Source organism: Macaca mulatta, chromosome 9 (assembly GCF_049350105.2).
Source record: "Macaca mulatta isolate MMU2019108-1 chromosome 9, T2T-MMU8v2.0, whole genome shotgun sequence".
Taxonomy (NCBI): Eukaryota; Metazoa; Chordata; class Mammalia; order Primates; family Cercopithecidae; genus Macaca; species Macaca mulatta.
The window spans coordinates 111721079-111736817 of record NC_133414.1 but is presented as its reverse complement, the minus strand read 5'-3'; the positions used below and the strand labels follow the sequence as shown (position 1 = coordinate 111736817).

The window sequence follows — 15739 nt, the reverse complement described above, 5'->3', positions numbered from 1 at the left end:
AAAAAAGCTTATAGAATAAGAATATTATAAGGAAAATATTTCCCTACAGCTTTACAGTATTTTTGTGTTTTAAGTTGTGTTAGTCCAAAACAGTCAAAAAGTTTTTGAAAATTTCAAAGTTTAGAAAGTGGAAAAGTTACAGCAAGTTAAGGTTAATTTATTATTGAAGAAAAAAAAATTTAAATAACTTTTAAATAAATTTAGTGTAGCCTAAATGTACAGTGTTTATAAAGTCCACAGTAATGTCCCAGGCCTTCACACTCACCACTCACTCACTCTGAGAAACTTCCAGTTCTGTGAGCTCCATTCATGGTAAGTGCCCTATACAGGTGTACAATTTATTTTATTATTATTTTTTGAGACAGGGTCTTGCTCTGTTGCCCAGGATGGAGTGCAGCAGAGCAATCATGGCTCACTGAAGCCTTGGCCTCCTGGGCTCAAGTGATCCTCCCGCCTCCGCCACCCAAGTAGGTGGGGCTACAGGCATGCACCACCACACCCAGCTAATTTCTAAATTTTCTGTAGAGATGAGGTTTTACTATGTCACCTAGGCTGGTCTGGAACTCCTGGGCTCAGGAGATCTGCCCACTTCGGCCTCCCAAAGTACTGGGACTGCAGGCTTGAACCACCATACCAGACCCAATTTATCTTTTATACCATATTTTTACTGTACCTTTTCTATGTTTATATATGTTTAGATACACAAATACTTACCATTGTGTTACAGTTGCCTATAGTATTCAGTGCAGTAACGTGTACAGGTTTGTAGGCTAGGAGCATATACACCACACAGCCTAGGTGTGTAGTAGGCTGTACCTCTAGGTTTGTGTAAGTATTCTATGATGTTTACACAATGATAAAATCACCTAATGACACATGTATTAGAACATATCTCGATCATTATATAACACGTGACTGTCTGAAAAATTAATAAATTTTAACAATTACCCAGCATCCACAGCAGAGATTAAAACGTGGCACACTTAGCACTGTCAACAGAACTCTGTGAAATGATGAAAATGTTCTCTATCTGCACCATCCCATATATCCACATGTGGCCACTGAGCATTTGAAACGTGCCCAGTCCAAGTGAGGAACTGAATTTTGTTTCATTTCATGTTAATTTAAATTTAATTAACCATTTGTGGGTAGTGACTACCCTATTTGATACCACAGTGTAGACAGTAACTGTTGAATAAGTAAACAGATAAATGAATAAATGGATATAAGATATGTATTAAGTCTGAAGAAAATATTGGAGCATGTCATATGTGGCACATGCCAGAAAAACAGTTGATTAAAACACACATCTCAGCCGGGCGCAGTGGCTCACACCTGTAATCCCAGCACTTTGGGAGGCCGAGGCGGATGGATCATGAGGTCAGGAAATCAAGACCATCCTGGCTAACACAGTGAAACCCCGTCTCTACTAAAAATACAAAAAATTAGCTGGGCGTGGTGGCGGGCGCCTGTAGTCCCAGCTACTCGGGAGGCTGAGACAGGAAAATGGCGTGAACCCGGGAGGCGGAGCTTGCAGTGAGCCGAGATCAGACCACTGCACTCCAGCCTGGGCGACAGCGAAACTCCGTCTCAAAAAAAAAAAAAAAAAACCCACACATCTAACACAAGTATTATTCTCAAAAACAGCCCTGCTGTGCATGTATAGGGTCAGGGAATATGTGGTAAATCTCTGCACCTGCAGCTCAAATGAGCTGTAAAACTAAAATGGCTCAAAAAAAGTTTATTTAAAAAAAAATACAGTTTTGGATTCTATCCTTACTGACACCCCATCTCTCTAAATTTACTTTTTTGTATCAAATAAATTCTAGTTCTGATGCAAACCTCCTACTTTCTCTTTCCAGAAGCAATATGGATATGTGTTCACAATAAGGAAAAAAAATACAAGTCTACTTGTTTCAATTATTTCAACCCACCAAGTATTTATTGGCGCTGACCACCTGGGATACAGTGATAGACAAGAATTATCAGATCACTCTGCCTCCCACATACATTTAAATGCTTTTACCTCTCTCCATCCTCTTGCTGCCACCCAAGTTCAGATGCCACCCAAGTTCAGACCACAATCATCTCTCTATTGAGGTACAGTCCTGGACTTACAATGGTTCGACTTATGATTTTTCAACTTTATGATGGTGCAAAAGTGATGCACATTCAGTAGAAAGTATACCATGAGTATCCACACAACCATTCTGTTTTTCACTTTTAGTACAGTATTCAATAAATTACATGAGACATTCAACACTTTATTATAAAATAGACCTTCTGTTAGGTGGTTTTGCACAACAGCAGGGTAATGTAAATGTTCTGAGCACCTTTAAAGTAGGCTAGGCTAAACTATGACATTTGTTAGGACAGGTGTATTAAATGCATTTTCAACTTATGATATTTCAATTTACATAACCCATCATAAGTCAAGGAGCATCTCTAGTCCAATTACTCTCCCTGCTTTCTTTCTTATTCCTCTCCAATTCATTTTCCACAATCCCACCAAAGTGAGCTTTCTTTAAGAAGCAGTTCCAGCTGGGTACGATGGCTCATGCCTGTAACCCTAGCACTTTGGGAGGCCGAGGCAGGTGGACCACTTGAGGCCAGCGATTCGAGACCAGCCTGGCCAACATGGTGAAACCCCATCTCTACTAAAAATACAAAAACTAGCTAGGCATAGTGCTACATGACTGTAATCCCAGCTACTTGGGAGGCTGAGGCAGGAGAATTGCTTGAACCTGAGAGGCGGAGGTTGTAGTGAGCCGAGATAGCGCCACTGCACTCCAGCCTGGGTGACAAAGTGAGACTCTGTTTCAAAAAAAAAAAAAAATTAAAAAGCAGTTCCAATCTTTTCACTCTTCAAAACCTTTCAAAGCCTTCCTTCTGCCCTGAGGGTAATGTCTAAACCTTCTAAAATAACTTAACAGACTCAGTTTGATCTAGCTCTCCAGCCATACAGCTCACCATTCACTCCCTAATTGTCTTTAGCCATATTAACTAACCTACATGGAATTCCATAATTAGACCATGTTGTAAGTGAGAAATTATGTGCAGGTCTGTCAAGAAAATTCCATAAGCATTAAACAAACTCAAATTATGGATTTAGGTCTCCAAATTTAGTACATTTCTTAAGGGCAGGTTGATTACTATAATCATCCAAACAGTGTTTCCTCTTCTCAAAGGAGGAAGTCGAGGCTGGCATGGTAGCTCATGCCTGCAATCCCAACACTCTGGGAGGCCAAAGCAGGAGGATCACTTGAGCCCAGGTGTTCAAGACCAGCCTGGGCAACATAGTGAGACCTCCATCTCTATTTCAGTAACATTTAAAAAGAAAAAAAAAAAAAAGAAAAGAAAGCCAAAAATACAAATGAATAGGGCTGCTAGAAGAAGGCAAGGCTGAAAACATAGGCTTCTTGAGAAAATGTGCCAAAGTCTCTGTATCTGGTGTCTGATGCCTATTATCGTCTGCACATAGTGGCTGCTGAAATTTTTGTTGAATGAATGAATGAATTAATGACCAAAGTGAATGGGAAATGAGAAAATCTGGGGACAGAATCCAGAAATAAAAAGGAGAGTAGGCATGTGTCCCAATTCTGACCAAAAAAGATTCCAGGAAATGGTCATTAGAGGTTTCTGGCAAAGCTCTTCTCCATTCTTAGAAGAGAGTCATGGAAAGCCTTTCTGTCTCCTATGCGACATGAGTGAGTATATATGTTGCCCTGGTTGTTACTGTCTGCTGTTTTTCTTATTCTTCTTCTTCTTATTATTATTATTATTTTTTTTGAGACAGGGTCTCACTTTGTCACCCAGGCTGGTGTACAATGGTGTGATCCTAGCTCACTGCATTCTGTACCTCCCCAGGCTCCAGTGATCCTCCCTCCTCAGCCTCCTGGGAAGCAAGGACTACAGGTGCATGCTACCATGCCTGGCTAAGTTTCGTATTTTTTTTGTAGAGACAGGGTTTTGCCATGTTGCACAGGCTGGTCTCGAACTCTTGAGCTTATGCAATCCACCTGCCTCCACCTCCCAAAGTGCTGAGATTACAGGCATGAGCCGCCATGCCTGGCAGTCTGCTGTTTTTCAACCATTAAGTAAACTGACACTGTGGACAATAGACAGGAGAGACACAGCCTCTCATCCTGTTAGCCAGTGTTGAACTTGTAGTCCTTCTACCCCTGGACTTCCAGGTATGTGAACATTCTTACTGTTTAAGTCAATGTGGGCTGTTATTTGCAGCCCAAAGCCTCTTAACTAATACATATCTGAGAAGCAATAAAAAGAAAATTTAGGCCGGGCATGGTGGCTCATACCTGTAATCCCAGCACTTTGGGAGGCTGAGGTGGGCAGATCACAAGGTCAGGAGATCGAGACTATCCTGGCTAACACGGTAAAACCCCATCTCTATTAAAAATACAAAAAATTAGCCAGGTATGGTGGCATGTGCCTGTAGTCCCAGCTACTCAGGAGGCTGAGGCAGGAGAATCACTTGAACCCGGAAGACAGGATGCAGTAAGCCGAGATAGCACCAATGCACTCCAGCCTGGGCAACAGAGTGAGACTGTCTCAAAAAAAAAAAAAAAAAAAGAAAAAGAAAACATAAATATTTTTTAAATGAGGCCAGGCACAGTGGCTCACATGTGTAATCCCAGCATTTTGAGATGCCAAGGCAGGAGGATTGCTTGAACCCAGGAGTTGAAGGTTATAGTGAGCTATGATCGCACCACTGTACTCCAGCCTGGGTGACAGAGTAAGACTGTCTCTAAAGAAAAAAAATGTTTTAATAAGAAAATCATGTTGAAGATGATGAACATAACATGCCATTATTTAACTTTGTAGCTTTATCAAAAACTAATCTCAAAAAAATAGCAAAATAAATCACTGCTATAAAGAAATATAGACCTTCTGTGCAACTGGTATAGCTAAAAGTATATCCAATAATTCAGATGTACTATCCGTGAAAAAAGATGTCAGACTTTCACTGGATGAAACAGTAGATTAAACACTACAGAAAAAAAATACTAACAAATTTGAAAGCAGCAAAAAAAATCCGAATGAAACACAGAGAGAAAAAAGACTGGAAAAAAAAAATAATGAACATCAATATGCTGTGGGAAAACATCACATGGCTCAATATACATGTAACTGGAGTCCCCAGAGGAAAAGCAGGGGAAAACAAAAAAAAATCTGAAGAAGTAATGGACAAAATGTTTCCAAATTTGATTAAAACTACAAATCCATAGATCTAAGAATCAACAAATCACAAGCACAAGAATCATGTAAGCAGGGCACGGTGGCCCATGCCTGTAATCCCAGCACTTTGGAGGCCGAGGTGGGAGGATAGGTTGAGGTCAGCAGTTTGAGACCAGCCTGAGCAACACTGCAAGACCTCACCTCTACTAAAAATAAAAAAAAATTAGCCAGGTCTGATGGCATATGCCTGTAGTCCCATCTACTCGGGAGGCTGAGGCAGGAAGATAGCTTGAGCCCAGGAGATTGAGGCTGCAGTGGGCTATGATTTCACTATTGCACTCCAACCTGGGAGATGAGCGAGACAGTCTCAAAAACAAAAAATAAATAAATAAAATCATGTAGAAAACAACATCAAAGCACATCACAATCAAATTGCTTAAAACCAGTGATAAACAGAAAATTCTAAAAGTATTCAGAGAAAAAAGACACATTCTATACAGAGAGAACAAAGATTAAAAGGACAGCAGACATCTCAGAAAGAATGCAAGCCAAAAGACAGTGAAGCATCATCTTTAAAGTAATGAAAGGAAAAAAATGATCAATCTAGAGTTCTATACCCAATGAACATTTCTTTCAAAAGGAAAACAAAATAAGGACTTTTTCAGTCATATAAAAGTTGAAAGAATTTATCACCCACATACTTGCTGTACTAGAAATGCTAGAGAATGTTCTTGAGGTAAAAGCAAATATGAAAATATGGGTCCAGATGGAAACATGGATCTACACAAAGGAATGAACCAGCCCAGAAATGGTAAATATAGACAAAAGTGACTCCATCTTGGATGCTAATCTGCCATGTTAACTTCTGACTAGCCCCAGTCCTGTAAATGCCTCTTGATTCCTGCTTTATTTACTAGTGTAAGAACATGTCAACCTTGGCGTTGGCACACAAATGACAGGATATGGCACATGCAGCATTCTTGCCTGCTCTGGAGGGCTGGCTTTAATTGTCTTGCACAGGGTGCATATCCCATTTCCCTGTACTATATAAGCCCTGGGTCTCGGGAGTAACAGTATGGAGATCTACCTGTCTTGCAGCTACCCAGGACCATGCTTCTGTCTGCAAGTTCCCTCAATAAATCAATCAATACCAACGAACAATTTGCCTGCCTCCTCCTTTTGTTTCTTGGTCCCTTCAGCATTCAAGGGTCATTTTGCTTATATGACCATTTCAGGCAACAATATGGTTAAATACATAAGCCTTTTTTTTTCTTATATTGAAAATCTCTTCAAAAGATAATTGACTATCTAACACAAAAATAATGACAATATGTTGTGAAGCTTATAACATGTAGAAATAAAATATATGACAATAGCACAAAGACCAAGAGGAAGGGAGGAATGAAAGTATACTGTTGTTAGGTTCTTGTTCTAGATGTGAAGAGGAGTAATATTACTTGAAGGAAGATTGTGATAATTAAAGATGACTTTATAAACTTTAACCACTAAAAAAAAGAAAAAGTTATATATAATAAGCCAACGTGAGAGATAAAATGGAACCATAAAAACTGTACTCAACTGAAAAGAAGAGGGAAAAAGAGGAAAAAGAACAGGCCGGGCGCGGTGGCTCAAGCCTGTAATCCCAGCACTTTGGGAGGCCGAGACGGGCGGATCACGAGGTCAGGAGATCGAGACCATCCTGGCTAACACAGTGAAACCCCGTCTCTACTAAAAAAATACAAAAAACTAGCCGGGCGAGGTGACGGGCACCTGTAGTCCCAGCTACTCGGGAGGCTGAGGCAGGAGAATGGCGTGAACCCAGGAGGCGGAGCTTGCAGTGAGCTGAGATCCGGCCACTGCACTCCAGCCCGGGCGACAGAGCAAGACTCCGTCTCAAAAAAAAAAAAAAAAAAAAAGAGGAAAAAGAACAAGAACAAATGTGACAAATGAAAAACAAATAGCAAGATTAAAACTAAACATACTAAATAATCAGATTAAATGTAAATAGCCTGAACACCCCAATTAACTGCAGAGATAGTCAGATTGGATTAAGAAACAAGACTCAACCAAACACCGACTACAAGAAGCCCACTTATATAAAGATACCAATAGGCTAAAACTAAAACTATAGAAGAAATATCTATCATGCTAATGTTAATCAAAAGAAAGCTGGAGTAGCTATAGTAATACCAGACTAGTAGATTTCAGAGCAAAGTATATAATCAAGAATAAAGAGAATCATTTAATAATGATAAAGGGGTCCATTCGTAAAGGTATATTACAGTCCTAAATATTTATACACACAATAAGTTTCAGCCCACCAAAACAAGAAAATAGAAAGATGCCTTTCATGCACTATCAGTATTCCTGTACCAAACTGAACATTGCCAAAATGGGGCTCAAGATATTCTTTATGTAATAAATGGCATGCAATTTTACTAATAAAAGTACAGTATCACCCAAAAGGGTCAAAGTTAGTAATGTGTTAAACGGCTCATGAAAATATTTATGACTTCAGTGCCAAAATCTAAAGCTGACTCACCTTTCATATTGCCTATCTCGTGGTAATGAAGCACTCCAATGTCGAAAGTCTATGATTAACATAAGTAAAAGGAGACAGGATATGAAGAAGAGTCCCAGGAATGCTACCCGCTGACGGAGAAATGGACTCACTGTGGGCACAGTGAAGTACCAGGAGGCTGGGCAGAGGTAGGAAAAACTGATCCTGAAATTAGACAAACATTAGTAAGTCTGAAACATTTCTACAAATGAGTGCTTAAAAATCGTTTTTAAATTGGATAAAAGCCCTCCTAATAAAGGCAAAAATCCATGCCAACAGAAGTCTAAATGTTCTTTTCGTCTCTAATTTTAGAAGTTCATGGTGCTTCTACTATATAAATCAGAAAAGCCTTATCTGCCCTTTTTCCAAACTGCACTTTTGAGTGCAATTCAAAGACTTAATCTTATGTTAGTGAAAAGATCACCAGTCTTCCTGGGCAACCTCATAACATTGGAGAATCACAGCAACTACAATATTCCCAACCAAGAATGCTGTCAAGAAACAGGATGGTCAGAAAATTTATTTAACTGATTTTTAAAATGTTTTATCAGATTATATATGCACATAGCAAAAGACAAATCAAACAGTTTAAAAGGATATATTGTATAGTGAAAAGTGATTCTTGCCCTGACCCCATAATCTCTCTCTCAGAGGCAACCATTGCTACCCGGTTGCTGTGTAATTTTTTTTTTTTTTTTGAGATGGAGTCTTGCACTGTTGCCCAGGCTGGAGTGTAGTGGTGCAATCTCGGCTCACTGCAACCTCCACCTCCTGGGTTTAAGCAATTCTCCTCCCTCAGCCTCCCCAGTAGCTGGGATTACAGGTGCCCACCACCACACCCGGCTAATTTTCGTATTTTTAGTTATTTTTAGTAGAGGAGGGGTTTCTACTTGGCCAGGCTGGTCCCAAACTCCTGACCTCAGGTGATCCGCCTGCCTCGGCCTCCCAAAGTGCTGGGATTGCAGGCGTGAGCTACCGCACCCTGCCGTTGCTGTGTATTTTTCCAGGGATATTCTACGGATACACAAGCATAAATATACACCAATATATTTACAGTAATATATCTGTGTGTGTATGTGTGTGTGTATATCCATTCCCTCGGTTTTACACAAATGGTAGTCCACCATACCTGCTGTTCTACATCTTTCCCCCACTTTATTTGATAACTGTCCCTTATTGGTGCATGTAGATCCACATTAATATTTTTTAAAAGCTTCAGGGTATTATAATGTATGGATAAGTGTATTCATCTGTGAAGTTCACTTTCTACATTGACTCAAAAGGACCTCGGTCTGTCTGCTTTTAAAGTTCATTGCAAACAAAAAACAAAAAACTTCTTTGTTTAACCTCCTCAAGTAGCACCTAGCCTTGCTCAGATGCAAATCTGAACCAATGTTACAACCTTGTACTTTACAGAGCTGAGCAAGCCGACTCACTCCACCACCCCGGGCTACGGGCTAGAAACTATTATTTATCAGCCCTCGCAATAATACAACTTTGATCATCTCTGCATCCAACTGACCAGGATACAAAGTCCAAGTGCAGCTCCAGGGCAAACCTCACTTGGGACAGCCTCCCAGGGCCCCCCAACCTGCCTGCCATCCTCTGCCGTGCTCCCAGCCGGAGAGAAAGTGTACAGCCTTACCTAGCCATGGGTTCCTTTCGGTGGTCTCAACGCCTGTCACCTTCTTTTTCTTTTGCCCTGAGAAGGTGGCCTCCTTGTCCCAGGCATGTCCTACGTCTGCAGCCTAGAAAGATTTGATTTCAGGCTTCTGTCCGACTGAGCCCACGAGACAAGACCTCCACGGGAATTCCACGGCTCCCACCTCCTCCCCAGGCTCCCACTCCGTCTGCTCTGGTTCCTCAGGCCCAGGGGACCCCACCCAGGCATCCTGGGAGCGGGGCGTTCTCGTGGGCCAGCTCTGTCCTCTAGGAACCGGTCGTCCCCAGGTGGCGGGGTGTGAGTCCCGCTTCCTCTCCCCGTCCCTCCGGGTCCCACAGCCCTCTCGCGCCCACACTCACGGGATCAAGCGGCCCGCCGGTTCCTTCGGCACCGCTCGGTTCAGTCCCGAGCGGATCCCCGCGGCCCCTTGCCCAGCCGGAAGGAGGGCCCGGGCCGGCGGCGGCGCCACGTCCCCAAGGAAACCGCAGGGAGCCAATGACTGACAGAAGACCCACAGAGAGGGGCCGGCTCTTCAGGAGCCGAACCGGGGGCGAACCAGCTCCGTCAGCAGCACGTCCGTCCGCCAGGGTGGCCAATCCCCTAGACCGGTTGGCCTCTAATGCCCGCCCCGGGACTTTGAGCCGCGCCCAATCGGAAAGGCGTCGTACCGAGGCTCCGCCTGCAGGGCCCGCGGTGAGCTCACAGGTGAGTGGCGCTGGGCGGCCCTGCACTCGCTGCCCTCCCAGGGCCGCGAACTTTCGGCCGGTTGCTTTCTCCACGGCCGCTGCCGGGACAGAGTACCTCCGGTGGGTGGGTTTCGGGGTGTTCGCGACGGAAGCGTATCCCTTGCCCATAACCTATTGTTGGTTTTGTGCCCACTAACCCTCCCTACCAGGATGGCAGTTCTCCCACCTTAAACCTTCCCTATCACCTCCCAAACTGATGCCCCGTGAGAAAAACATAAATTGAAGACAATGACGTTTACACCAAAGTACTTATGTCCATTCATTTGTTTACACCAAAACCTTGTGTCTATTCATTAATTCACTGAATGTCTACTAATGCCAATCATCATGAGTTTCTGTGTCGTCGCCCTCCTTGACCTTACAGTAACACAAAGGAAACGACGCGCGCGAGCGTGAGTGTGTGTGTGTGTTTCTTTCTTGCTTACACCAGCCGTTATCTCATTTCCAGGAGGACGGCATAAAGTCCAAGCTCTTTCCAACGTGGCACTTCCATTGCGCCCCACAATCCGCCCTACCGCGTCCTCTGCGGCTACTTGCCTTCCTTACCACGCTCCAGCAACCCGCCCTGTTTTGCTCATTCTGCCCCTCCACCTGCTTTGAATAACCGTCCCGGCCCTTAGCCAAATCACCTCCTCTTCATTCCTTACCACCCATCTTAAGGGTCACCTTCCCCTAAAAGTCCTGCTTGACCTACTATACCTTCTTTATACATGCCTATTGTTTCACTTAGCACATTGAATTACAATTATATGTATGTGTCTGTCTGTCCCACTAGACAGAATATCCTTGAAGGCAAGAACTATCTGCTTCCACATATTCCCAGTACTGGCCACTGTCTGGCAGATAAAACACAACTAATGTATAATTAATAAGCAAATAAATGAATGTGGGGGGGTCGGGGAAGACCACCCAAATGCTTTATTTATTCAAAGCTTGCTATGACAAGGGAGTCAGTCACCATCACTTGCATTTGGCAGACTCAAAGCCTGTCAGGACATTAGGAAAACTACTTACTTACTTACTTACCTACAGGGTCTCACTCCGTTGTCATCCAGGCTGGAGTGCAGTGGCGTGGTCATAGTTCACTGCAGCCTCGACCTCCTGAGCAAGTGATCCTCCTACCTCAACCTCCTGAGTAGCTGGCTCTACAGGCATGTGCCACCGTGCCTGGCTTTTGTTTTTTAATTCTTTGTAGAGATGGAGTCTCACTGTGTTGTCCAGGCTGGTCTTGAACTCTGGGCTCAAGCAATCCTCCTGTCTCAGCCTCCCAGAGTGCTGGAATTACAGGGATGAGCAGCTGCACCTGGCCGGGAAAGATTAGTAGTGAACAAAAAGGGAAGGTTTCATGTATGCTCTGACTTGAGGGTATTAGCATGGGAAAGCTGGAGGTGGGCTAACAAAAGCAGTGTATCTTATGTGATTGGTTTGGGGTAGGTGGCATATTTGGCTGTCTTTAGTGGATCCTGAGTTGAAGAAAGGAGGAGGCAAAAAACAGGGAAACTGAGTCATTGACCAAGTCCTGATTATTCTGGGCTGGTTGCTGTAGAGGTTGTGGGTCAGAGTTCTAATTATCGTATAAGATCTAGCCATTGTCCAGTTTCTATATTCAGTTCTTATGACTCTAATTTTTTTTGCTCCACTACACTCCTAACCTGATTGAACTTCCTAATTTGCCTTTCTTCTTCAATTCTCAGTTCTCAGTTTTTTTCTCTCTGTCCCTCAATCCCCACTCTGCCTCAAGTGTTATATTTTATCTGGACCCCTAGAAACCACATTGAATAGAATAGTTGCATAAAGTTGGGATTAACCACATTATACAGATATTTTTATTTATTACAGATACTAGTTATTTTTATTATTTCAGAACCCAGTTCAGTTCCTAGAACAAAATAGATATGGAAAGAACTAAAATAATATTTTTGAGTAATTTTTTAAAATTTCTTGAATTTGCCTTCTGTGAGTTCTAAGTCTAATCTATCTATCTATCTATCTATCTATCTATCTATCTATATATATATTTCAAACTTTAGTGTTCCACAAAATAGGTGTTTTTGAGTGGAAGTATAATTCCTATTTTTAAAATAGTACTTAATTCCTATGGTTTATGAACTATATTAACTTATAATTCAAAAGTTCATTGAAACATCCTCTAATTTACATTTCATAACTACATCATAAAACAGAAAAGACCTACATTTTAATCCCAACATCTTTTCATTATATTTTCTTTGTAAAATTTTGTCAGTCTGGTTTGGACAATACTTCCTTCAATAAATCCATATGCCCTCAAGCATTTGTCAAGCATAATTCCTTACAAAAACCAGCAATGCTTATCTGGTTAACAGCTCACAGGGCTAAGTTCTGAGGTTTCCAGTCAGCAGGGCAAATTAAAAAGCACTGAGACTATTTCTCTATTTCATTTGCTGTAACTCAACGTGTTGCAACAAATTGTAGAAACCTATGTTTCAAAACAGGTTTTTAACTGCTCTTTAAAGGCTTGCCTTACAGTTACATTTGCAATTTTCTCCAGATGTGCTTGATGCCCAGCCCTGAGCAAAATCAGCCCAACAGTTCCCATATTAGGTGCTAGTTGTTTGCTTTGCTTCATTTCCCCTTGTGGATTCTCCTTGCCTCCACACTCCATTCTACCCTACCCTCTAAAGGAATTTGGAGGAGTGTCATGTGGTCTACACTCTCCCTTCCAAGTTTACCCATCACTCTTCACCTGTCTTTCAAACACCCCATTGTCCCAAATAAACTCATTATCTCTCCACTCTCATGATATCCACCCAAGTCTCCTCCATCCATATTCTCCATTTTGACAAAATACCTTGTGATTCACCAGAGCAGGAACCTGTATGGTAGTCATCCTAGAATATCTTCTTTCTAACTTTCTTTCTCCCTTTCCATCCAGTGAGTCATTAGGGGTGCTTAATTCCAGTGCCTAAAATCCTCTCCAAGATCTTCTAATGAAGCCTTCCAACTGGTGGCCCTGCCTCCAGACCCATGCCCCTCCTGAGTGCCCCTTGATTCTGTTACCATTGGGAAATCTCATCATGCTACTTCCTGATTTTAAATCCTTCACTAATTCCTTATTTATTTTTTTTTTAGCCCATCTTGTGGTCCCATAGTAGTTTCTTATTTTGACGAGATATAGTCCAAATTCCTAAGCATGGTATGGCAGATCCCACTGACAGCCTATTCCAGAGGTTCCTTATTATTATTTTTTTTTTAGCCCATCCTGTGATCCCATAGTAGTTTCTTATTCCAATGAGATATAGTCCAAATTCCTTAGCATGGTGTGGGAGATCCACTGATAGCCTATTTCAGAAGTAGGCTCTCTCTTCTACCTTGTTAACTTGACAAGTAACCACACTGAACATGCTTGGCCATGTTCTTGAAGGGTGCTAGGCTCCAACCTCAGTCCCAGGAGGTAAACTGTGATTGTCTAAGTCAATCATGGTGGGCCCATACCCTCACAAAATATTGGTTTAAATGGGCATATGATACAATTTTAGCTAATAATATGAAAGGGAAATCAGCTGTTGCGAAGAATGGCCAGGGAGGAGGGAAGACATTTCTAGGCAAAGTTTTCTTCATCTTAAAAAGAGATACATTCATAGCAAAGTTATTGAAAGAAAAAAAAATACAGATATAAGTCAATGAAAATTTTTCGTAATGGGGCTGGGTGTGGTGGCATGCAGCTGTAATCCCAGATACTTAGAAAGCTGACGTAGGAGGATCTCTTGAGGCCAGGAGTTCAAGGTGTTTTTGAGTGGAAGTATAATTCCTGTCTATTTTTAAAATAGTACTTAGTTCATATGGTTTATAAACTATATTAACTTATAATTCAAAAGTTCATTGAAACATTCTCTAATTTACATTTCATAACTACATCTCAAAACAGAAAAAAATCTACCTTTTTTTTTTGAGAAGGTGTCTCGCTTTGTCCCCCAGGCTGGAATGCAGTGGCGTCATCTCGGCTCACTGCAACCTCTGCCTCCTGGGTTCAAGTGATTCTCCTGCGTCAGCCTCCCGAGTAGCTGGGATTACAGGTGCACACCACCATGCTCAAATAAGATCTACATTTTAATCCCAACATTTTTAAATTCCATTTTCTTTGTAAAATTTTGTCAGTCTAGTTTGGACAACACTTCCTTCAATAAATCCATATGCCCTCAAGCATTTGTCAAGCATGATTCTTTGTGAAAACCTGCAGTGCTTATTTGATTAACAGCTCATAAGGCTGAGTTCTAAGGTTTCCAGTCAGCAGGGCAAATTAAAAAGCATTGAGACTATTTCTCTATTTCATTTGCTGTAACTCAACATGTTGAAACAAATTCTAGAAACCTGTATTTCAAAACAAGTTTTTAACTGCTCTTTAAAGCCTGCCTTACAATTATATTTGCAGTTTTCTCCAGATGCGTGTTATGATTGTGCCTATCAGTAGCCACCGCACTCCAGCCTGGGCAATATAGCAAGATCCCATTTCTTTAAAAAAATTTATATAATGAGAGAGAAAGAAGAGAAGGCCCCCTTTCTACTTCCAGGTGTGATCTTTTTGTTGTTGTTGTTTTTGAGATGGGTCTCACTCTGTTACCCAGGCTGGAGTGTGGTGGTGCAACCTCTGCCTTCCAGGCTCAAGCAATCCTCCCGCCTCCTGAGTAACTGGGCCTACAGGCACACACCACCACACCTGGCTATTTTTTTTGTATTTTTGGGAGAGATGGGGTTTTACCATGTTGCCCAGGCTGTCCAGGTGTAATCTAAGGACATGATGCCTGGAGCTGCTATAACCATCTTATAATCATGGGGGTACAAGACTGGGGATAACAGAATAGAAATACAGAAGCAAACTGGGTTCTTGATAACATCATCAAGCTGCTAAATTAAGACATTGGAGCAGTCTCACCTTGTGCTTATTATTTGAAATACTAAATTCCTTATTGTTCTTATTTTTAAGTCAGTGAATCAGGGATTTATGTTGCCTGTAGTCTCCTGATACATGTGACTTTCAATGCCTGATATGATCTAGCCCCCAACAGCTTCCAAGCTCACTAATAGATGTTATCACCCAGAACCCTTACATATTTAAAGTTCTCAGCATTGATTATAACTTTTCTCAACTCTGAGCCTTTTTACTTGCTGTTACTCTGCATAACTTTCATTCACTTCTGTATCAAATGAACTCCTACATATCCTTAAAAACTCAGCTCAAATATTACCTCCTCCATGAGCCCCCAAGTCAGCTTACATGCTTCTTATTCTTTGCCCTTATAGTACTTTGCCTATATATACTTCTATTAGGGCAAGCTGGCAGCTGTCTGATTGGACCTGATGCCACTGGGCCTGGTAAGAAGACAGAATATCTGTTTTAGACCTTAACAGATATGTTTGGTCTGAAAAGATGGAATCCCTTGGGCTTAACCTAGATGGGAGATATTTAGACCAAGAAGACTTAAATTACTCTGCAAAGTGAAATACAGTAATTTTGAACATTCCCTCTAGAGACTGGTTTTGGGGAGCTCTGGCAAGGAAAAAAGAAAAAGAGATGAAAAAAGAGGAAGGATCAAG

The 15739-nt window shown here is 41.8% G+C and overlaps 2 protein-coding genes across 7 annotated transcripts in view; one reads left to right on the top strand and one right to left on the bottom strand.

Moving 5' to 3' along the window:
• ENTPD7 (ectonucleoside triphosphate diphosphohydrolase 7) overlaps positions 1–10093 on the bottom strand; it is a 52172-nt gene extending 42079 nt beyond the window's left edge. For 5 of the 6 annotated variants that reach the window (XR_013398254.1, XR_013398255.1, XR_013398256.1 and 2 more), the window contains exons 1-3: positions 9779–10093; positions 9402–9504; positions 7739–7921 (exon numbers count right to left, since the gene is read on the bottom strand). Coding sequence is in view for 3 of the 6 variants with exons in the window: in XM_001106407.5 (XP_001106407.2) it covers positions 7739–7921; positions 9402–9409 (191 nt within the window). In the remaining 3 variants the exon portion in view is untranslated. The remainder of the gene's footprint in view (positions 1–7738; positions 7922–9401; positions 9505–9778) is intronic. The other variant, XM_077947222.1, reaches the window with a different exon arrangement.
• LOC144331448 (uncharacterized) overlaps positions 9408–15739 on the top strand; it is a 42861-nt gene continuing 36529 nt past the window's right edge. Inside the window, exons 1-2 of the mRNA XM_077947984.1 lie at positions 9408–9421; positions 9758–10124. Of these exons, the coding sequence (XP_077804110.1) occupies positions 9408–9421; positions 9758–10124 (381 nt within the window). The remainder of the gene's footprint in view (positions 9422–9757; positions 10125–15739) is intronic.